This window comes from Anopheles arabiensis, chromosome 2 (assembly GCF_016920715.1).
Source record: "Anopheles arabiensis isolate DONGOLA chromosome 2, AaraD3, whole genome shotgun sequence".
NCBI lineage: Eukaryota > Metazoa > Arthropoda > Insecta > Diptera > Culicidae > Anopheles > Anopheles arabiensis.
The window spans coordinates 28,372,315-28,396,227 of NC_053517.1; the positions used below are offsets into that span (position 1 = coordinate 28,372,315).

Consider the following 23,913-nt stretch of genomic DNA (forward strand, 5'->3'; position numbering starts at 1 on the left):
GTTTCCTACCATTTCCGCACACGTGCTTCTCCGAAACCTCCGATGGGCCGCATCGGCGAGCGCACCGTGCACCGTTCATAACGATCGGGGCGAACAATTTTTGCCAGACTGGCCCCCCGATTACCACCCTCATGGGAAGAGGGGGAGCGGCTACGGCCGCCCATACCTCCCGGGGGTGTCATTTTGCGAACAATAAGTAAACGGTCTGGAAACGCATGTGCACACACACACCAACGCATACATACACGAATACACAGCGACAGATTTGGGACACACACAACCAAACCAACACGCAGAGGGCAAGCCGAGCCAAGAAACTACGAACGAGCGGGAATCTTCGCCGCGGGAGCAAAATCTGATTGACGGCTGCGACGTCGTGCGGTCGTGCTGCAGGTTCCCCAGCGAACGGGCCCAAGTGCACAGCGGGCAAAATTTTCAAGTGCGGTCACATTATCGCCGGGGCACCGGACCACCACTTAAGATGCTTTGTGATGATTAAGAAAACGATGGCGAAGAGGAAGGCGGTTTGGCGGTTTGGTTTTCTTTCAAGCAAAAGCCGAACTTTTCCCGCGGTGCAGCGGGTAAATGCAGCCTGAGTGAATGAATGATTTATTTAGCCACTACCCACCCCGAACGAAAGAAACGGTCGGTTAGGAGAGTTTTTTTTTGGAACTGGGTTGCAGTTGAAGCGGAGCTATATGGACAATGTGGGCGTTTGACATAAGATTGCAATCTTTATGCATGGCCATTGCCGGTCAACGTTGGTTTAAACAAATGGAAGCACGGGTACGGGTTATTTAAACAAATAACGGTCATTTGGGCCAGTGTTTGATGGGGTCGCATGGAGGGAGAAAGTCGATGGAATGTCTTCGGGTGTTTCGAGCGTGTGGAAGAGCATTCACGTGCGTTTAATTGTAGCACTTGATGGCGTCAAACTGATGTTTTGGCTTTTGATTTACACACATGGAGTAGCTGCAACGCATTGCACATAAACCTTGCAATAAATGGAATGATTTTGCGTTCCCTTAAGACTTGAAGGGTAAATAAACAAATATTATTACATCAACAGACGCGATCGGTTTGTTGATGTAACGTTTCAAGGTAGCTCATGTAAAGCAACTCTCTGTTAATAGCATCGCTTGCCACCAGTAAAACGGTTTCTTTATTTTAATTAGAGGCTCGTGTTCAAAAGCGTACTGAATATAACGCTTTTTGTCTGTGCTGGTAGCTGTCGTAGTAAAGCAATTACCTCAACGATCAAAGCAATCTTCCACAGTACAGAAAGTGTAACAGCAATGCTTTTAGATCGTATTTATTCTACTTACTACATGCTGCTGGTCCAAAACCCCGAACCGACTCAGATAGCTGCCGTAGACCGTAGCTCCAAAGCCACTGACCCGCATCAGGAGAGACCGGCTGCAGCAAATAAGCACATCGTCATCGTTTGCAGCTCCTAAAACCAAGCCCAATCCGTTTCTGTTTCGGACGGTGCAGAGCTTTCCAGCTGCTAGCAGCAAATTGGAGCGAGCTCGTGCCGGGCTACCGACAAAAATAACCTATAAAACGAGGGACAGTTGGAGTGCGAGAAAGAGAAAGAAAGATAGAGATAGAGAGCGAGAGAGAGAGAACACGAGCAAACCCTTTCCAGGCCGTAACACGGCGCAGGATGTGTTGACGTTCAGCGTTGACTTTGTATCGGGTCAAGGACGGGTCCTTCCCAGTTCCATGGGACTGGCGTGCTGCAGCACCCAAGGACGTACCGGTGACATTTGGCAGCGTGATCGGTCTCGCAGCGACTCCTGCCCGGAGAACAAGCTGGAGGTGGTGGAGTCGTTATTTTTGGTTCAACCACCCGGCTAACCTGGCTTGAAATTAGACCAACCATTGGGGCTGCCTGGCCCCCGCCAGCAAACGGTGTCGGGTGGTATAAAGTCACGAACCGATGGGGCCGGGCAGCCCATCATGCAAGCCACGCGCCACACGAAACACGTCCAGCGACGAGAGTTGACAATGCGCTCCGGCACGAAAATCGTGCAACGGGGCAAATTTGTGAATGTTTCAATACTTTTGTTTTGTTTTTGCGTCTGCTTCATACAGCTAAACGAGTGCCCTCAGGGTGTAGTTGATTGAGACGAGTGACGGCATCGGCCCGCCATCGTCAACGGAGTCGTTTGAAATGAGTGAAAGATTTGTTTATTTTTTTTTTGAATTAATTTCTGATCAATTACTGCTTCATGCCACGTCTGGATTGCGCGGGAATGTAACACAAGGATAGAGTATGATGCACAATAAAGCAGATGATGCTCGTTAATCTGGTGCTAGTTTAAAAAAGCAAACCCTTAAGGGGAGCTCTTCTTCGAGCTGATTAGAATAACATTGAGCAGTGTTGCTCGAAGCAAACGAGCTGTCCCAAATTCTTTATAGAGGATGAATAAAAAAAACAGACCAAAAGCACTTAGAGTACGGAAATTGGATAAGCTAGCTAAAAACGGGGGAGCGCCAGCAAAGATAATATCATTTCCCGTTTCATGTGATGTCGCTGGTCGGCTGCCGAGGTTGTGGATCAAGCTGATTGATCGAATTCCGCTTAATTAAACCTATTTTCTTCACTCCATTACCTCTAATTAGTTGCGCCAACCAGCTCCCCGAGTGGGCAACGGGGGCGAGAGAAGCTCATGAAATCCGTTCCAGCGACACATGGGAATAGCGTCGCGTGAAACAAGCCAAAAAACCGAAACAATCCCACTGAGGAGGACGTTGGCATGCTTCTGGCACACAATAATCATCATCATCATGACGGTCGACAGCAGCCCCACTCATCCTAACCGATTATGATGACCATCAATATCCTCATCGTGTGATTCGTTGTTTTTTTTTCTTCTACTCGCTTTTTTCGCCAGAATGGTTTAGCGAAAAAACGTAACACAACAGCTCCATCGAAATCGAAACAGAGACCTTCCGAAGAAACGTAGTTCAATTTATCAGCAGTGTCCGTGAATGCTGGGGTGCTTTTCGCCCAGCCAGGTCCCTTGATACTTTTGGGCCTGTCAGGTTCGAGTTGTGAAAGCATTTTTTGTTGTTCTTGTTGTTGTTGTTCGCTCCCTTGCTGCTGTGTGATCCGCCATAACCTTCCGCAAACGCTTCGGTCCCTGTAGAGCTGAACCGAAATCTGCCGGGAGCCGCTCCAGTGGGACGCTGGAGAGAAGTGGATCTGTATTATCATCGTTTTGTAAGCGTGAGTGTGTGTGTGTGTGTGTGTGTGTAAACTTGGTTGTTGAATTTATGTATGCATATTGAACGAAAATCGCTTACGCCGCGTTCATGTGCGAAATTGATTGTCGTCCTTGCCTTGGGAGGGTGATTCGGGCATCTCATATTTTATTTACCGACACGATACCCGACCCAAGCTGATCGGGAGGATTTTTTGATTACCCTACTTTTTGCCCGCCAACGTTTGCGGCTTACCCATTGTTGTCCCATTCGATAATGTTAAAAGCTTTCGTTTTGCACTGTTTACCGTTCGGGTTTTCGTTGCTTCGATTCTTGCGGTTGTGCCATCAGCTCATTAAAGCGTAAAGATTACCATAAATCTTGGATGGGAAGGGAGCGAACAAGAAAAAAACACAAACTCCGAAACCAAGCATAGACAGGGGAAACTTTTCGCAAGGGGAGTAAAAAGAAAAATGAAACGGCAAAAGTTGATCTTTGCATTTTTATATGCTTATTTTGAATTTTGAAGAACGAATAGGGAAGCCTTAGGAAGAGGGTGGCACTCACCACGCCCAGCCGCCGTGTGTTAAAATATACTGTAGTTCAACTAGAGTGCACAGAAAGCGTAGAAAGCCCTATTTCTGTGGCTATGTAACGCTGGGTTAAGGCAATGTTTACGTAAATAAACTTTTTCTGTTTTCGCAGCAAATCCATTAATGTTTTGGTAAACAGATAATCAAATCAAAGGTATCTGAACGGATCGTTCACTTGTGTAGATATGTGTAAAATATTGAGCTTCTTGTTTGGTTTGATCATATATGCTTTGTTTGATAATTTTATAATGGAAAAATAGAATGGTTTATGGTTTTTTTTATGAAACACAACTTTTCAAACACCCAAGTATTACTTGTTTATTGTTTATCACTATAAAATATTTTTCTTTTTTTATGTTTCATTTATGTCGAGCAGTTTTTTAAGGTTTTTTTAACTGGACCGGGCTTTAACCGTACCGTTTGCAAAAATATGTTAAATTTATAACGCTCAGCATTTTGTGGTTCTGTGCAAAAAAAGTTAACCATTCCTGCTCACAAAATTTCAATCATGTTAATGTGAAGCAAAGCTACCAAGCGCCAGGATATTGAACACGGGGGAATGCAATTTTGAAATATGATTTTTACGACACCGGCCACGATCAAATACCGTCCCGACAACCGTTCGTCGTGGTTGAATTGGGATGCTTGTACGTGGTGTGTGGTGTTGAGCTGGGGGCAGCAATGTTCGATACTTTGATGTTATTTTTCATTGCTCACAGCAACCACCATCGGGAAAGATGTACGCGATATGTGAAAATGTGTGCGTATGTTGCGAGCATTCGAGTGTGTAGTCGAGCTGGAAAGTGGTTGTACCGGACGGAAGGGGTATCCCTCCCGATGGAAAAAACGAACTGATTTCATCAATATGATACAGCTTCGCTAACAAACTTTTACATTTGCACCCAGTCCATGTATGTGTGTGTGTGTGTGCTAACATTGAAAGCAGCTGGCCAGAATTATGAAGATTAAATTACGGAGCTTATTGTGGGTGTGTGCAGGAGGGTAAACACATACCCACACAATCTAGCGAAGGCAGGTCCAGCAGAATGGGGGAACTTGTGTTATTGATGCGAGTGATTTTTTGTTGGTCCTGTTGCTTCTTCTTCTATGGTTTATGTTTTCTTACGCTGGCAGCCCAAACCTGAATTGAGGCAAGTTGTGGGGCGTGAGCAGATTGTGCTTGAGAAAAATGGTGATTTTGAGCGTAAAAGTCTGCGAAAAGTGTGCGTTCCGTCAGTACCTTGTGCCCGTTTTCGTTGGTAACTTTCACACTTGAGAGGAAAGTTTGTGTAATCCTATTACAAAACACACACACACACACACAACACACTCACGTATCCGAACACTCCAGGACGTGACTGACGGGGTGACCGCTACGGTGGACGGAGCGCATCATCGTAACTCCTTCGGGAAAGTCAGTAACCGTTACAAATCAAATTCGGTGTACGATCTTTTGCCCTTTGCAGCGAGGCCCCACAGCAAACCGTTTCGTCCTTATTCAGCTTACTTTTCGTTTGCAAAAGAAAAACTTCGTGAGATACTAGAGATGCGTGCGTGATTCAATTTCTTGGTCGTTTTTTTTATTGGGAGATCAAAAAAAAGGGTGTTCAAATAAAATCGATTCATCAGGGAAAGGAAAATCAAATTCTTGTACGGCTCAGGTGAATTGAAATATGGTGCCCGAGAGCTTTGCGTTGAGTTTCACTTCCAAATTATGTAGGCCAGCAAACCAACTGCACTGTATTGCCTGGTAAAAGCTAGAAAGTATCGTGAAAGAAGATTTGTTTGCATGCTTTTTGTAGGTTGATTTGTATCGATAATATTTAAAAAAATAAATAAATGCCTATACTGCCAAACTAACGTAAGCGTTTGGTTATACTGTCGAAATGCTTTGTTTTAAATACAGCGTTCTATGTTATTTTATTGCACAGTCATTTGACTTATCAACGAGATGCATCCATATCCTTCTGTTGCTAATAGATTTAGAGCAAAAGTGGTTGCGATAGTTGAGGGAAATTAATTGAATTGTTGTCAGCTCAGCATTCAGTAGCTGGTAGAGCGCTAAACAGCATTGTTCGAGCAAGAATAGTTGAACAGTTAAAAATAAAACTAGAGAAGTCGGTGATTGCAGTCAACTGATAGCAACACTTATTCTAAAAGTCTGCTTTTTGAGCATTCTAAGAATGTCACGTACTTTGCGCTTTTAAAATGTGTTTGCTGATATGGAGGTGGAAAAAGGAACATTTAAGCAGAACAATAGGAAAGCCGTCTTAATACAGTCAATTATTTTTAATGCTTTTTACCTCCCTCGGGATCAAACGAATGTTGAATTCTGTAAGAAATTTTTCTATTTAACCTTAAATGACTTTTCTAGGAAAGGTTTCATTGTTATTGTCTGCAAAAAAAGGAAATAGTATCGTTCAGGGAACGTTTTGCGAAACGTAACAGGCCATAAAAGAGGCTCAGGATTGCCCAGGAAAATAAAAAACGGAACAAAAAGTACGACCCGAGAGTACAGCAAAAAAAAAAAACAGTAAAAGGGCTCAATCTGTGCATTTTTTGCTGCGAATCAACTCCTAGCATATTTTGTGAATTACTGGAACGAAAAATGAATTCCCTGTCGATCCGATTCCGGGAGGTGTCGGTCGAAAGTAATGAAAACAGAAATAACGCTTTATTTTTATGTTCTGCCCTAAAGCCACCCTAGCCATCATCTTCGGCTTCCCTTTGTTTTTGGCTCAAAGAAATCTAACAGGCAAATGGGATGAAACAAAAATTCACCTAAAGAAAAATATTTTCCGATGCACGATAAGAAAGATTTGATAACTTTTCTTTGCTGTATCTTTTTAACAAACAGCCAAACTCATCGACGCCCTGGTCGATCGAACGGTGTAAAGTTTGTGGGAAAAATGGAGCAATTCAAATCGGTGGTGCTATCGTCATAGATTTGCTGGGCCCGTTCAGGCAGTAACGACGAATGATGGTGGTCCGGGCTGGAAGATGGAAGTTGTATATGTGTGTGTGTCTGTTATTTACTTTTGTATTGTTTTGTATCCACTGGGACGATTACGCATTGCAACAACCGTGGCGCGAAAAAGACACAGCACAGAAATAGCAGGCATTAGGCTTTCCGAGAAAACCCGACCAGCGTCGCAAAGAGGGGGAGAACCAGCACCGTTCGTAGACTGTTGGTAAATCGAAAAGTTGCGTCGAAGTAAACGGGATTAGAAAGTGATCAAACTTTGTAATACGGTACTGCGGAAAGCCCGATCAAAATCGGTCGATTTGTGTGGGATGCAGTAAAACATAAATAAAAACCCAACGGAAGAGCGAGTGCGAGTCTTTCGGGCGGCGGATTTGTAGCTTCGGTTTCGGTTCAGGCATTTGTTTTTGTGCCTTTCGCGAGAAAATCGGTAACCGATTAATTCCGCTCACCAGGGTAATAGCTTTTATATTGTCTTTGTTTTTTGTTTTGACTCTGCGGGCAACAATGGGATTGGCGTTAGTAAAGTCCAACCCCCCACGTTCTACCATACGCACACCGGCACGAAGCAGATGGCAAAAGTGTGAGCTCAATCAGGCAGACAGTTAATCGCGGCTCTGATCGCGTCGGCTTCCATGCCTCGGGCGGTTTTGAGTGATAGTTCGCAATCGTGTTCGCTGTCAAATTTAATTTACCAACCCACCCAGCCCACCCAAAAGGCCTCGCCTGTCACTTTGCGCGAATAATTATCGCACGGATTGTGTCCGTTCGAGTTCACACCTCGCCCCATCCCATCCCACCCACAGCCGATCCCATCGGAACGCACGGATCGCACATCGGATCGCGAGCTAATTTGATTGTCACGTCGCGCTTTTAATGCAGTAATTAGGCTGATTCATGCTCTCTTCCGGCCCGGTACGTCGGCGGCAAGGAACGGAACGGGTTTTGTTCACCGGTTGTGTAGTAATCACGTCGCGATTCGACGATTATGGTCGCATTATGTTTATCACTCGCTACCAGCGACTTTGTACGTCATTGTTCCGCACGCGGCTGTGCCAAATCTTAGTATGCCCCGGGTGCTGGGGCGTAGCATTCGGCGCTGAACAGTTTGAAATAGTAAAGCGTGTGTGGTGTTCGGTGCGGTTCGGTTTCAAATAGCTTGGCATTAATAATTCCTACCGGGGAGGAGGGAATGTTGTCTGTATCAGTGGCAATTATGATGATTATGGCGATGATATTGTTCAAGTTAATGAGTGGGAAAGTCTATATTATGATCGTTTATTTTTTAAGAGCATTCCAACCGTTAAAATGCGGCTGTGTGTGTTGATTGTTTCAGTAGGTACTACTTTGAAAAGCTATTCTGTTTAATACATTAGCACCTGCAGATTAATTCGATTAACATTTTGTATTATTATTACGTGTGCATCCTTCAAAGATGTACACAGCTATATATCAATTTTGTTTCAAATATATCGTATTGTTGGCAGTTTAGGATGCCAAATTTTTTCTCAAAAATTGATAGACACATGAAAATTGAAAGAACGTGACAGTGTAGAAAATGGGTCACCGGTGCGAATGAAGGATAAATAAAAAATGAGCCACACTAACGAACTGCTCCAACCAACTTCAGCCCAGCAGCAGCAGGTGGTCTGCGAATCGCGTTAGTTCTGTTTGTTGGGAGCAAAACAAACGACCGGTCGGTCCGCAACCCGGCAAGGCGCTGTAAAAAATGGTGCTATTTTCCTATTCAATCCTCCACCATCCCTGCCCCAAAGTAGCCATCCTTTTCTGGACCGGCTATTACGATTGGATCGGTGCAATCGTATGATGGAATTTCCTCGCCAACTGCTCAACACGCCACCTGCTTGGGATTCGCTGTTACCAACACAAAACCAAAAAAAAAAAAAAACAAAAAAAACTTCCAAAGTCACGCGCATCCATCTCAGACGGGCTGAAAATTGGACATTTATCTCCGTTCGTGTGATTTTGCACGCGAAATGAAGATAAAACGGGGCGACATATTTCTTGCTGTGTGCACTCGGTTTCCACCCTGGCGGTTGAAGCTCTTGGTTGGTGGAAGAGGGGAAATGTGCTGCCTCCATTTTGCCGGCACATTTCGGAAGCCTTTGTTATTTATAACACTTTACCCGCTGCTCATTCTCTCTGCACAGAAAGAAGTAGCAAGAGAGTTGTGTTTTTTCTTACTTTTTGTTTTTCCTGCATCTGCTTGAACCATCCTCACTTTGCCCCCGGCCTCTTTTTACACACCCTCCTCCCCTCATTCACAGATGGTGATGATGTTTGAGCCATCAAGCAAAGCGGCTTAGAAGAGTCACGTCGCGACAGTGCGGAGGAATTTGGGAAGTTACTTCACGGCGAGCAATCGCTCTTTTTACACCTCCACCACCAGAGCGCTCATGGACGATAAATTGTTTCATTACCGTCCTAACGTGCCCTCCACCGTGTCATCGATCCGGTGGCGTGATTTTCTTAATAAATACCGCCATCGCTCGGCGGGTTCGCCTTCCACCCGATAGGTCACCGTGTGTAGTGTCGTGTCTTGTGTATGTGGCATGGTCGGCGTTGTTGGCTTAGCAAACTTTTTGCACCTGGTCTGGATCGTTTCTTGCCGTGAGACGATAATTTGTTTACACTCAATTCATCACTCATCTATCAAGATTGATGTCGATGACACTGCGCCTAGAGCGCCATAGCGTTTGACAGCCATGGCGAGGATCTGGAATGGGAGGCGGTGTGTAAATCGATCCAATTATTTATATTTTAAATAAATTTCCTGAAGAGCGTGCAGCATTTTCGTACACTCCACTTAGCATTTCCCATTTTTCATCTCCTCATTTCATGCATTCTCTTCCGTGTTCTCTCTTGTTCATTGCAGCATTTTCCACGTCCCTACCATCGTCCAATCGACCCAAACCGGTGTCTCGAGGTGAGTTTTTACACCTTTTGTTGTTGTCGTTACTGCTGCTGCTGCTGCTGCTGCTACTGCTGTTGTCATTCTGGTCGTGCGTGAGTCAAACACCTCTTCACCGATCCTCCATCAAACTGTTCGACTTCACTGACCTGACAATGACAAATGGCACTCGGTCGCATCGTGGCCCGGCCGGCCCGACCCGCCCACCGACTGCCCTCTTGAAGGGAGCGCTCATTCACCGCCTCACAAGTGGTCACTTCTTCGCAGCCAACACGCGCAGCAGGATGTAATAAGCGTCACCGAGTGGTGCGTCGATGAAGCTTGCCGGTCCGGAAATTTGATACATCCTCCCACAGTACAGCAGCACACGGACCACCGCGCACACCCCACCCGTTCGTGGTGAATGCTTTTGTTGTTCAACATTGCGTGCCTTGGGTCGCACGGAAAAGAACAAAGCCCATGCAGGTGGCTCGAGACGGGGCCGAATCGTAGCCACACGCGTCATATGTTGATATTATTCGGTCCCCATTCGCAGCGTCTAGCGTTGCTTCTTTTGCTTGCGCTTGATGCTGATGTTCTTAGCCCTGCTGTCTTTTCGTTTCGTCTGCGCGCCTGTCCTGCCGAAGTGGCAGAAAATTGGAAAAGCTTGCTCGTGAGCCGAACATGAAACAACTCCCAGTGGGAGCCGGGCAAGACGGCTAGAACGGGAACCAACCAAGAGTCTTCCATCCCCCCCCCCTCCTCCTGGTTGGGTCCTGCAGGGCGAACACGCTCATCATCTGCAGGCGGCGGAGCGAGCGCCCGGAGGCTTACGTGACACAATCCCACATCGGAACCACTTGGGGGACACTTGGGTGTGATGCTGGTGCTGTTGGTTTCCGTTTGTCTTGCGTCCGGCTTATTGAACGCTCGTGTGTACGTATATGTGCCCCGGGATCCCCGGGAACAAGCCGTCTGGGGCGTGGGTTTGAATAGAATGCTGGATAAATGTCTCGAGAGGGATGTGTTGTAGATAACGGACGGAAAGCAGATTAGACGCGTGTTCCGTGGACGAGTCGGCAAAGAATTCATTCGTGCCCAGCGTCTTTTGTGTGCTCTTTGTCGTCCTGCCGGGGTGCACCTGCTCCGCACCGGCATCGGGCACCTGGCACGGAACTAAAGGTTGAAGTTTCCTTCCGTACCTCTGGTACTTACTTCCCACTCGTTTCGTCATAATTTGTGCTATTGAGAAAATGAAAAATAACTAAGCTTATCGCTGGAGTTCCGGACCGGCGCCAGCACAAATTGACTCGAAGTGTTCCAATGTTTGCGCAGTTACGGGTGAGGAAACATATTAACAAGAAGCCTGTGTGTGTGTGTGTGTGCGTGCGCTTTTGTGACAGTGGCAGAGCTTCCCGTGGGGGAGTGGAGTGGAAAGAGGAAACTAGAATGTTGGGCCAGTATGCTTGGCCGGGCACGTACCGAGCGGTTCAAGGTGGCTCGTGCTAGATGATTGCACGAATTTCAAAGCTAGGTTTGAGCTGAAACAATGTGAAAGAAAGACAGCAACAGTGGTTTGCCATTTTTTTGTTTTTGAATATTTTCTAATAATTCCCCTCGGTTGAAAAGTGATGTTGTATTGTATGCACTCTAAAAGGAAGAGGAATTAGGATGTTTATATTGGGTCTTATTAGCTGAAACACTTGCTACGAGATTTTGTATAAATAATCCAATCCGATTTACAGCAAAAATAAAACCTATAAAGATAGAAGCATAAAATTCACATGAGATTTTCTTGAGGCAGAAAAATTGGCTTCCAAATGGGATTGAAATTTCGCTTAACGGTTAAGAGTTCGTCAAAGATGAATGTCCCTTTTGCACAAGCGATTTTCATCTTTTTTTCGAATCCTATAATCCTGTTTTTTTTTACGTTGGTGTGGCGTTTTCATCTTAAATTACATGTACATATGTATTGCGAGATTTTTTTTTCGTACGAATTAATCCTCACTGCTTACGTGATTGTAAAGAATGTACGCCGGGAAAAGGAACCGTAGATGCAGCCACGGGCATTGCACGATTTGTGGTAATTAGATGTTCCGGAAAATCCTCCCTCTATTTGCGAAACAACCGAGAGCGGGGAGGATCGAAGGCGTCTGTAGTCTGCTCCGTCCTGGAACGGTCGGTACGTTGCTCAACACGAACGCGAGTTAACTACCCGTGTAATGTGTGGTTTTAAAGTGTAATTTTAAAGCATTATTTCACGCGTATAGAGTAAACGGCTAATCCTTGCGTCTGGAACTGGGCACGGCAGCAGACCAATAAAACCCGTGTTGGTTGCGAATGTGATTGAGCGAGTTTTACGGGTGGTGTGTGTTTTATAATGATTTACTCGTTCAATTTAATATTTCTATGGAAGGAAGGAGGCATTGTATGACTTTTATTTGTATCCATGCATGTAAGTTGACGCAAACGTTTGAATTGAATTGTGGCTTATTGCTCGAATAAAATGCTTTAATTAGACATTTTCTTTTATTCACATCGTCTTGATTTTGCAGTTGATGTTTGACATTAAATCAAAAGCTTGGGCCCAAATTCCACTATAGCAGTATTCTTTTATTTTTCATGCAATACGTACTCTGAATGTCTAAACATACAAATTCTCGTAGTGCAGAATAGTGAGCACATAAGAAAGGATTATCGGTAGCGCAAGAAACAATTGAAGTACTTTTTTCAATGTGAAATACTGTGCGAAAGGAAGAAATAAACGATCGATATGAAAGTTGTCCTCTGGTTGCCGGGCGGATTGGAAAGCTTTCCATAAATAACTGATAAGGAAACTGAGAAGGACCAGATTTCTAAGCCCATTACCATTGCAAGAGGCTGGCAAATGGAAGAGCTTCTTAGAGTTCCCATCCACCCTGAACTGTGAAACTGATGTGGTTTCCAGCTAGCAAAAGAGGACAGAGATGCTTTTGTAAAGCGATGGATAGCGAGAAGGGCAAGGCGACTGAACATAGCCAAGAGTTTCACCTCGCTAAAGATGTGTCCGGGTCGGAGAGCAGTGTTCATCTTTCATATTCGAAAAAGATCAATAGCAGGGATAGTAACCACAGAATGGAGGAAAACTTCCCGCACCGAAACCGTATCGGTGTAGCACACGAACATCGGACAGCCGCCTTTTAGCCACCTTCTTATCTTGTGCTCCGGCCTGTGTAGTTTTACCCAGCTCGTACGGCCATCCCGATCCCGGAATGATCGAATTAAGTAATTTACCTTAATGCAATGGATGCTCTCTTTCCCATGTTTCTTTTCTTTGTCGGAGCTGGTGTACCTTTCCTAGTGGCTAGGAAAAACGAACCACACCGTACTACGTACGGCGGATGGTATAGTGTGGGAAGCGAGCTTATCGGAAGGGATCCGTGCTATTTCTGTCACTCCTGTACTACTTGGACAGCATGCAGCAGTAACGAAGGAAGTGAGCGAGAATGGACATCCTTCAACCACAACCACAAGCCGGTGGTAGCCCGCAGGAAAGGTTCCACGGTCAAAACTAGTACGGTTTCCTGTCGTTTCTTGATCAGCTCTATTGACGTTACTATCATGCTCATGTTGGGGAAGCTCATCCAATAATAGTTGGTGGGAAATGGTTACTTTAATCTCTTACTTTAATAATCATATATAAAATGGCTGTTAGTATGTGATGCTAACGAAAATGATTTCATAATTGATAAAGTGCTTGGAATATTAACATTGCAAACAATCAAATGTAAACAATGATTCTCTTCTGTGTCATACTTCCGCAAGGTTTTGTGTTGACTTCAACGTATTCCACCGACTTTCTTGTTGGCTGCGCAACAAAGTTAGTAATTTTAGTGTATGTTTGCCGTGCGACCAACGCAACCGAGTAAAAGTTAAACGAACAGTTTTCGCTGCATTCGTTGCCGATTGTTTCGTTCGTCCGAAAACTTTCTAATCAGTCCCTGTCAGATCCCTTGCAAGACTCAAGAGGTTTGCATCCCAGTCTGTGCGACCCCCAAACTGAAGCCACTTACTGAAGGGGAGCAAAAGTCATAAATTAATTCCACCTTCATCTTGCCAGTGCACCAACTCCCTTAAGAAAGGCCAACGTTTGTAGCTTCTTCCGGTTTTCTTGATATAGTTCTGTAAGCAACTGTAACCGCATCTGCACACATAGGGAAGTTCGCAGTGCTCTTCTCTTTTTCCTCAGCCGTTCATACACATTCTGTCTCTCCATCACTCTACAGCTAGACAACGCGCAGTGGAGACTAAATTTTTAAGCCAAAGAGCAACTGTAACACCGATTCTGGGTAGTAGGAGCAATACTAGTATATAAAAATGCGAGGAATAGGTGAGAAGCAATGTGCAGGAATATAAAGCATCATTTTTATTGCAAGCCAAGGGAACTCAAAGAAATAGTGAAAAAACGCAGAAAAAGGAATCAGAGATTCGTCGTAAATGTTTGGACCTCCAATAAAACTCCTATTCAATGCTACGTTTTCATGACACTTTCAAGTGTGTCCATAGTGTGAAATAAGAAACCATAGTCAATAATTCAACCGTCAGCCCTGAAAGCCCAGTTAATTTAATTTTGTTACCACTTCACTCTCTACGTATTCCACAATTCGACAAATTAAGCTCGTAATGGACGTACGACACATTTGATTCTTTTTTCCCTTATGGAATCGGCTACTGCAACCTGCACACAGTAATTCCATCGCTCATTCGCTTTTTGTTGGTGTCATTGTTCATGCCATGCCCGAAGCATCCCTTTCAGTGAGAATCAGACGGGGGCCTCAGTTCAGACTTTTTGTTTCGCGCCAACTTCGCGACACGATTGTTGACGACAAAGAGAACAAGGATGGGTGGAAAATGTGAGTGAAAATCTAAAATTCCATTATGAATAATGGGGACGTTGTAATTATTTAACCGGCTAGTGTTGGAGAAAAGTGCACCAGTGCGGCGCAGCAGTGAGCAAGGATGACGAACGCAACAGCACAAAAGTGCGATAGACGGATGAGCGTACGGTCCCGGCTTGTGGAAAGTTAAATTAATAAGCTTTCGTTTGTTGGCTGCAAAATCTGCTGGCCTGGTTCCGTGACTGTTTTGTGCTGGTAAAAGCATGGAGTAAAGATTTAAAGCTATGACATTTTTGTACAATTTGTTTGATATTAAAGTAGAATAAACTGTGAAGACAACGTTTGAGCATCGCCCGGGTAATTGTGTTTGAAGCGATTGTCTTTTTGCTTGCTTTTTTAAAACTGTGATCATTGAATTGTATGAGAATTCATAAATATATGAATTACTTTCAATAACTGATGAAAGACAGCTAAGATAAGTAAATTTAAATTATATTAGGCTAATTTTTTTAATTTAACCCAACTGTTTCGATTGGGTTAGGATGTACTGTATGAATTTATGTTCGATGTATTGTTTCACATATTGAAAAGAGTTTGATATGGTTATCCCAACCAATTGTCCAATTTCGAGAAGAAAAGTCTGCCCAAGTTTCCTGCACTATCAATTTGATTACAATCCCGAACAATAACACTGCGATAATAGGGTACTCGAGCAGAATGAACCGAATCGCTTGGAATGGCACAATTGGTGGCAATAAACAATTATCAAACCTCTGCTCACCACACAGAAGCACGCAGCGAATCATTTTGCGAAAGAGTGCACCCGTTACTTTTTATGGTTTTTCTCCCGCCGACGTACAGCTTCAAGCGTATTTCCACACGATTGAGTTGCGCTTGATGGGGTTGAAATTGCTGCAAAGAGTTTGGCCATCGAAATTTTGGTCAACCAATCAGTTTCTTGGTAATGCGTTTTTTATGAGTGTTTCTTTTTTTCGTTCAAAACGGCAGGCGGAAATGATTCCCCGTCAGTAAATGGGTTTCCGATGTTTAGCGTATGTTCGGATACGTGGCTGTTGGGACTGTGAGCGAATTGGAAAAGCGAGAAGTTTTATTACTGCACTGAAAAAGGGACCCATATGGGACCCACGTACGGTAGACATTTTAAGATTGCAAAACACAATTTACAGCAACGAAACACATTTGCAAATCTCAATGTATATTAGTGTTTTAAATAATTTTAAATAATTGTATAATTTTCTATATGTATGCACAAAAAAGAGCTAAAAATGATTTCAACAGGTGTGTAAGCTTTTATTTGTTCAAAAATCATTGTCAAACAGCCATTGAAGAGAAAAGAAAATCATACTTAAAACCGCAACAAATGTGCTGGTCAGCAAAACGATTTTGCATTGTAATAAACTAGAACAAAATGAGCTTAACGCTAGGTATCACCTGTCGTTGTTATACACGCGGCCAAAGTTCTATCCCACTCTACGGTAGCACAAATAGAGAGCCAAACGATCGTTCGGATGCAGCACAACATCTGTCGCTGTCAGACGTGCGCCAGAATTAATGGATCAGCAACAATCGTGCGCCCGCAGTCGCGCTAGTTATGAAAGTGGGATAAATGTTAATGCTCTTCCCTTTTTCTCACTCTCTCCCTTTCTCTCTCTGCCTCTTATTACCACCTTTCCTTACGCCACCTTGGGAAGGTGTTTGGTAACCTGCGGTCTTGGCAAAATGTTAATCCCCCTCCCGCACGTTAAACAAAGCAGTTAATACGACGGGACAAAAGTTTCCCCACTGAAAATCTTTTGATCGTGAGCGGAAAAATCGACTACAGCGCCGCGCAACGAACCGGTATCGTTTGTTGTCGACCCGTTGCTACATAGTGGCGACCGCATTTTGCTGCAACGGATTTTGCTCTCCGAGTGGGCAATCGCAAGGCTGCAGAAGCGGGCGTGAGCGGTGGCAGTACGATGACAGAATGAACGCATTGGATACGGTGCGGTGTGATGCCAACGGGTGCCCGGTGTGGTGTGCTGACCGAATACCGCGCAGCAGGGGAAAGATGACGATATTTGTCGTCGTGCACGTTTCTGGTGCAAAAATAGATGTCCCGCAGTGGCCAAAAATAAAATGCTTCGAGGCGTGCGGACGGTGGGGCCAGGCCGCGTGCCCGTACCACCGACCGGCCGGCGTGAATGTTAAACATGCGACAAATTTATCACCTTCGCGCATAGCATCCGTTCGACGCCGGGGCCACACCGGCCACCGTGCAGCAAGTGCAAACCTTACCCTTGATTGTGTGGAAGGGGCCAATCGGGGTGGTAGCAAGGGGAAGGAGGAAAAGCGCCTACGGACGACGACACACATCGACATCGAGAATTGAGAAGGTTGCGCTGTGCAGCCGGGCGACCCGAAACGACTCCCACCGGTGACCATCATGGCGGATTATCAGCATAAGTGGATATATTTCAACAGTAATTATCCTGCCGTCTTTTCTACCGTCATCCTCTGCGCCCTGTTTTCGTCTGGCGTGTTAGGAGAACGATGGGGTCCAATCGTTGTTTGATGGTGGTGGTGATGGTGTGCGCTGACAGAACATCAGCGCTTGCTTCACTTTTCCATCTTCATTTGTACGTTCCAGGGGAACCGGTTCGTCCCTTGCTTGCTCCCACGCTGCCCGCGCTTGTATGGCTCAGGGTGTAGGGTTTGTTTACTTTTCATTTTCACAAACACTCACACTCAGTCCCGGCACATGATAAATGGGCCACTTCTGGTCAGCAGTCGGGGTCGGTTGGAAAATGTTACGCCACGCTCGGGCGTGATTTGTGATATGGAGAACTTTTGCCATGTCGCGCTTGATCAAAAAGTCGACCCGGGCGCAGTTGGTCACACGTGTTAACGGGCGGGCTGGCCGCATTACTGCTAAACCGCCGATGAAATTATTAACACTCTTCAAAGGTTAAAGCAGACGTGCAAGGTTGGTGGAGGGGGATGAGCAGGGAGATTAAATTTTGAGCAAACAAAAGTTTTGTCATTTATTGCTTAATTGTTTATTAAACAGTTTGGAGTAGGTGGAGTGTAAATGACAGGTACATGCACACCAGTCAGCGAAAATATTTCACAAACGGAGCTGTTGATACATGTCACCGATTTGGCGGATGCTTTCACTTTGGGATTTATGTGCAGTGACGGGCAGGATGCAGCTGTTGTTTACACAGCGAGCGATACTGACACCTTGTGTGTACACTTTTTTCTTGCAAAATATGATAAATAATCGTCTTAGCTAGAAACGAATTCATTTTGAAAATAACATAGTACTTTAAAATAAAAATATTGTAAATAAATAAGCATAAAATAACTGTTTTAAAAGACACAACAACATTTATAGCAATTTTAATGGCCTCAAACATCCACACAACCGTGGAACCGCGGAGTAATGATTGCAAAGGGATCATTAAAAGCTCAATGAAACACCTATTTGATGACTCTCATGCGACCAATCGCCACATGCAAGAAGCGATGAATTATCTGCTTTTTTGCCCGATCGTCTGGTCCACCCCAATCCACGTCCAGGGAGAAAACAGTTACAGAAACGACTCCCGTTTGCGCCTGCGAGTTGCAGCAGTTGACGATGACGTACCTGAGTTCGACCTGTACGCAGCGCACCGGCGAATGTCATGAAAATGATTGCATTTTGCCCCGGTTTCCGACGAATTTGGTTCGTGGTTTTATATTATTATTTTTCCAACCACAATCACAATCCTTTGCTTGCTCGGGGAGCAGTTTTCCCACAACGCGTCTGCGGGCACTGCAGGCGCGCACCGGTGGATATTTATTGCACAATAAATCTTGCCCTGCGCGGAAGGAACACACACACACACACACTCGGCTGGTGAGATTGCATTCGGTTTTCACGAATTCCAGCTGCGATAATGGGGTGTGCACGGGGATCGAGCGAAAACGTGGACAACTGGCGCATTTGACGGTTGATGAATTTATTCGCCCATTAACCTTCCGCCGCTAAGCTAATCGATCCTGTAGAGCGGGATTCTCCAAACGGCATGCCCCGGCATGATGGATGTTGTTTGATGAGGAATCAATTGCAATTTCATCGATCGTTGCATTGCCACCCGATATTTGTGTGTGTGTGTGATTGCAGTGTGGGAAGCGTGTGCGGAGTGAGATGGAATTTGGTGGACTAAAATCGGCTTTGTGAACTAAAATCGTCTTACCGAGTTCCCTCGGCAAATGAAAGTAATGATTTATTGGAATGCTGTTGCCTTCAAATTAGTAAATTTTGAGGTTTTGGAAGATGCCTTGATGGCGCTTAGCGTTGAATTTCTACCGTCCTCTACTATGATGTACAAAATTTCCGTACCGTAACTCATTACTCTGAATTTCCAAGCAGCAAAAAAAAGGAAGAATCACTTGAAGCTTGCTACTGGCGGTAATTAAATTACAATGTAAACTACAATAAACTTTACCCTTCGACAGGTTTACCCATGTTTGGCAGACGGTGCAACAAATTCTGAGAATGAGAGTTTATGTGTGTGCGTCGAAAATTGCTTTCCGAGCCAACACGCCAAAGCACCTGATCTATGGCCTGTAATTCCAGCTTCCCTGCTACGTGCCTGCATTTTGATTTTTCGGCTGTGAAAAGTCAGGTTCCCGAAGCTGCTACGTCAGCACCGCATGCAAGAGTTGGGTAGATGCAGCTGGTGCAACTCTTGGCAATCGAAGTTTGCCCATATCGTGCCGCAAGTCGGTAACTGACTCCTTGCAAGATGCACGCAGATGGTACGGGTGCGAATCGATTATTGATTTATTGGGATGGGGCCCTGGAGTGCCTTGTGGCATCGAGTGCTGCGACCACCTCAACGTACCAGTAGCTATGAACGAAGCGCTAGTGGTTGCAAACCTAAATCTCCCACGATCTCTGTACCAGAGCGAATAGAGGAAATCCATTTCCCATCACTTTTCCGGATGAACGAGATCTGCAGCATCTCTCTCTCTCTCTTTCTTTTTCGGTTAGGTTCATTCACGCTCGATTCGGATGCCGTTTGTTTGGACGATTTATGTGCCCATAATGGCAGCTTGGGAAATGTACGAACTTTGCAAACTACTCCCCTCGAGACAGGCAGACCGCAGACAGAGAGAGAGAGAGAGAGAAAGAGCATCAATAGCTAGGGAAAGGTGCTCTACACTCTCAATCCTACCGAATGCCTTACAAAATACCTCTCCCATCCTTTCGTACTAGCCACGGAAAAGTGTGGTGTACTACTTGAGCCTCATTTACGCTATCCTAGCGAGTGGTGCGTTGCTTTCGGGCCGTCGTCATCATCTTGCTCGCTGCCAGTGGGCCTGTAGTATATACCAGTAGCAGGTGTGATTGAGGTCGATTACTATCGATTTCTCGATGCTTTTGAATGAGCAGCGGAACGGGTGCGGCTTGCTGGAGACAAACTGCTTCCCCGCCCACGGTGGAATGTAATTAAAGCTCGACAAGCAACTGAAGACTGCAGGCAGCCAGTAGGCGTGCATTGTGTTGTGGATCGCTTGCAGATGAAATATTCAGTCGTAACATGATGCTGCACTGCTTTGGGCTGGTGGCAGTGGAAGGCATTACAGGAAAGGCGTATGAGGGATGTAAATTATTTACTTTACAATACAGTGCGGTAGATAATCAGTTCCGTAAACAGCTTGGAAAGGTGTTTGTGTTTGTTTTGGTTTGTTTGATGCTGCTCGTTTGATAGGCGAGTATGTAAACAAAGGGCTCAAAACATACTATCAATTTCACTGCAATGTATCATTAAGCACGGAGTATTTTGAATGTTGCTACACGAGAATTATGATTTCGAGTCACAATTTCAATGATTTTATTAACTTTAAAACAAAAATACTTTAAAATCCTCATTCAAAGAGCTAAGTTATATTTCATTGTAAGTGTGTTTTATCAACCATTTCTATCACTACTGCCGATAGCCGAAACTAACACTCCTCCTCGCATTAGCTATTAACAATCAATTTCTCATGCATCTTCGCTGGTGGAAAGAACCCATCATGTTGTTCGCACACATCCAAACCCCGTGGCTGCTGAGTGGCGCATACGATCGAGTTTCCTCCCAAATAAATTACGTTCAATCACGATGACAAATAGAATAAAATCCGTCACTGCCAGCTGAGCACAAGAGAGGGGGCACGAGCAGAGCTTTCAAGGGCGTAGTACCGTTCGATTTAGCATGACCATGGCGCTGAGAGTGTAAACGTGGTTCTTATCCTTCTTCTTTCACTGTGCAGCGATGTGCAGTCCGTTCAACACGCACACATCTACACATGTGCTTTTAGGTTGTCCCACTGGCGTCAATTGTGGTTAAATCGTTTACGGCTCGCCTCCCCTCGAACGTAGGAACCCGTACACCCCGGGTCAGCTCGTTACCTCGTCAAGTGTCAGTCGTTCCTTTCGGTCGGTTGGTTAGTATGGTGGCCGGTGAGTGGGCTTGTTTTCCAACGCAAGCAACTCGCTTTGCAAGCTTGCAAAACCAGAACGGGAGAGACAGAGGAACAAACAGAGGATGCGAAGTATAGCTCGAACTAAAACGTTTTCCCATTCTTGTGGCAATGATTGAGAATGACGTCGATCGTGTCAATAATTTGCACCGGCCATCCAATCCTATCTCTATTTTCGTGGCTGTCTACCGGATTGGCGAGCGGATCTGTGTATGTGCCCGCAAAAATGCTCACGTGATGAGTGATCGTACACTTGAGTCGAGCGGAAAATCAATCCACAGCTTCGACTGCGGCTAGCGCTGACGAGATCGCGCTCACGCTGCTACCCTCTCGCGCACACATTTCATCCCATTGGTGAGTGTACGAGTGTGTATGTGTGTGTGATGGCTTAAAAATAGCAACATTTTTCAAGTTTTCATCGATCGTGGTCAATAAGAATAGATCAAGCACATTGAACTTGAGCGGCATTGAGAGGAATGGTTGGTGTTAGGGGAAGGGAAGGAGACGCTTGGGAAGGAAAAGGCGTCGGTATGGTGAAAACATTATGTGTACTCACGTGAGCTACAATTGACGGTCAATTACCGTCGAATCAATCGTTTATTGCTTGTACAAAATAAACTTTTAAGAAATATAACATATTTAAGTACAGAAATGTGGCATGCAAAAGCATTGTAAATGAAATGTACAAAATGTTACCATACTCACAAATCAACCAGATTGATTTGGTTGGTTGAGAACAAAAAAGCATCCAAAATACGCTTACCACCGCGCATTTAAACCACTATCGATTTATTCAGCGGCGAAAGTAACCAAACAAAAGCCGGTACACTGTTCAGCTCTTTTATCTCCTTTACTTCCGCTTTGCAAAGCCATTGAAAAATTTTGCCTTTCCTGCACTGTTGGTTTATGTGGTTCTAGTAAAAAAAAAGCATTTCACCGTTCTACCTCAAACACGAACGATTTTTGTATGGACGAATTCGCCTTCTAGAATCAACCGAACACAAACAGTGCCTCTCGTACGGCCGGAGTTTGGTAAAAGCCAATAAAAAGCCACCGAGGAGCACACAGCCACACAGGCACACGTGCCCTCGCAATCCATCCAGAACCGTCACAATACTAAGGGAACATCGAGTGCACGGCCATTTCGAGTGGTCGGCCCACCGTCAACGCCTGTCCGGGATTCAATTTGCACCCGTACGACCGGGACGTGTGATCGTCTCGGCCAGCCAGAGCACTGTGGATGAGAGTGAACACATAGGTACTGGCACAACAACAAAAAAGGGAAAACATATGGCAATTGGAAACTTGTTGAAAAGTTCCGTAAAGAGACAACCGCACGTGTTACGATGGCAAGGAGGGGGGGGGGTGAGGGAGAACCTATTTGCAAAATCCATCATCCTATCTACTTTTGATTATCGAATCGACATGCAGGACTTCTTCTTGGCGGGCGTGCGGCCAGCAAGCGGAAGTTGGAATGAGTTCCCTTGAATCCTTTCAGCATGTGTATTTGAAATTTCAATCCGGTACAATTGGTTTTGCGGTTAGCTTGTTTACGTGCGGAGGGCACTTACTGGTAAATATGGGCGGATGGAAGTGTAGCTTGAGCATTGTACAAAACCGGAAGGGTTCGGGTTGGGTGAAATGTTTGAGTTAGAGTTTGTGCTGCGGGGAGCATTGATCAAGTGTGTATGAGTGTTTGACAGTGGTTGATTGTGAATAATTTTGAAAAACAAGGATTTGAAAATGAAGTTTATATTGGAAATGAACTGTCAGACAAAAGCATGTGAATACGAAAGTATTTGGCAGAACTGTGCAGAGCAGCATAGTAAAAAAAAAACCCAATTTGCACCCAATATCAAACATATTCAGTCAGCTTTTATCGACAGCTGGTATTTGTGCAACTTTCTTTCAACCTCCAACGCAAATCGGAACGGATTTTCCGTCATGAACTGATCAAAGGCAGAAGCGAAAGAAAAGAAAACTGAAACTGCCTACGGCACGCACTCCCACGATGAGCGCACCCCCACATTGTGACATCACACTCACCTTGCCGCATTTTTCACGACTCTTCGCTCTGCCCACGTTTGCCACACGCGCCCCGTACAGCGTTTTGTGCATATTTCGCGTAGTTTCGATGATTTATTTCACATTTTTTTCGGAATGGGAATGTTAACACGCACGCCGTAAAGACGGCACTAAAACGGATCGAAAACTGACCGCTCGGTCCATATTGTGAAAACAGCTCACCGGTTTCTTCCCGTTGCAAATGAGACCGTAATGTCAAGGTGTCAAAGCAGAAGCAAAAATACAAAGCAATGCCTTCCCTGGCCGACGAGCCTGTGTTCATCACTCGTCGAGGATAACGCTCTAAAGGCCTTGTCCGGTGTTTCAAATTTGCTGCGTCGGGTTTGCTGTTTGGTTCTTGTGACGCTTGGTTGACTTTTCTATCCCCGAATGTGTGCCCGCCTTACCGTGTGCCTTTCTAGGGAAGGTCGAATGAATAGAGCGGCGGTTTTGTTTCGTTTGCATATCTTCCGTTGTTTTTATGTTGCTTCTACCAGCCTTCGCACATGCAACGTTCCGCAGACCAACGGAACAAATTGAGGTCGGTAGCGAGCAAATCGAGCTAGAAAAGCAAAACAAATCAAACAACAGCAAAACCCTCGTGTTGTAGAACGCGAACGAGTTGAGCCCGCAACACACTTTGTTGTTGTGGCATTTTGAAATGTTCGTTTCATGCTAAACGGAACGCTGGCCGGCTGATACACGACACTGGTTTGACATCGATTTTTGGCTTCGATATTTTTAGTGTCCCTGTTAAGC

At 45.1% G+C, this 23,913-nt stretch overlaps 1 protein-coding gene across 7 annotated transcripts in view; it reads left to right on the plus strand.

Annotated features, from left to right (window-relative positions):
- LOC120908415 overlaps positions 1–23,913 on the plus strand; it is a 119,687-nt gene that overhangs the window by 91,189 nt on the left and 4,585 nt on the right. For 6 of the 7 annotated variants that reach the window (XR_005741137.1, XR_005741134.1, XR_005741138.1 and 3 more), the window contains one exon: positions 9,683–9,733. The exons of the other annotated variant lie outside the window; for it this stretch is intronic. Coding sequence is in view for 1 of the 6 variants with exons in the window: in XM_040319377.1 (XP_040175311.1) it covers positions 9,683–9,733 (51 nt within the window). In the remaining 5 variants the exon portion in view is untranslated. The remainder of the gene's footprint in view (positions 1–9,682; positions 9,734–23,913) is intronic. 7 annotated transcript variants of the gene reach the window in all.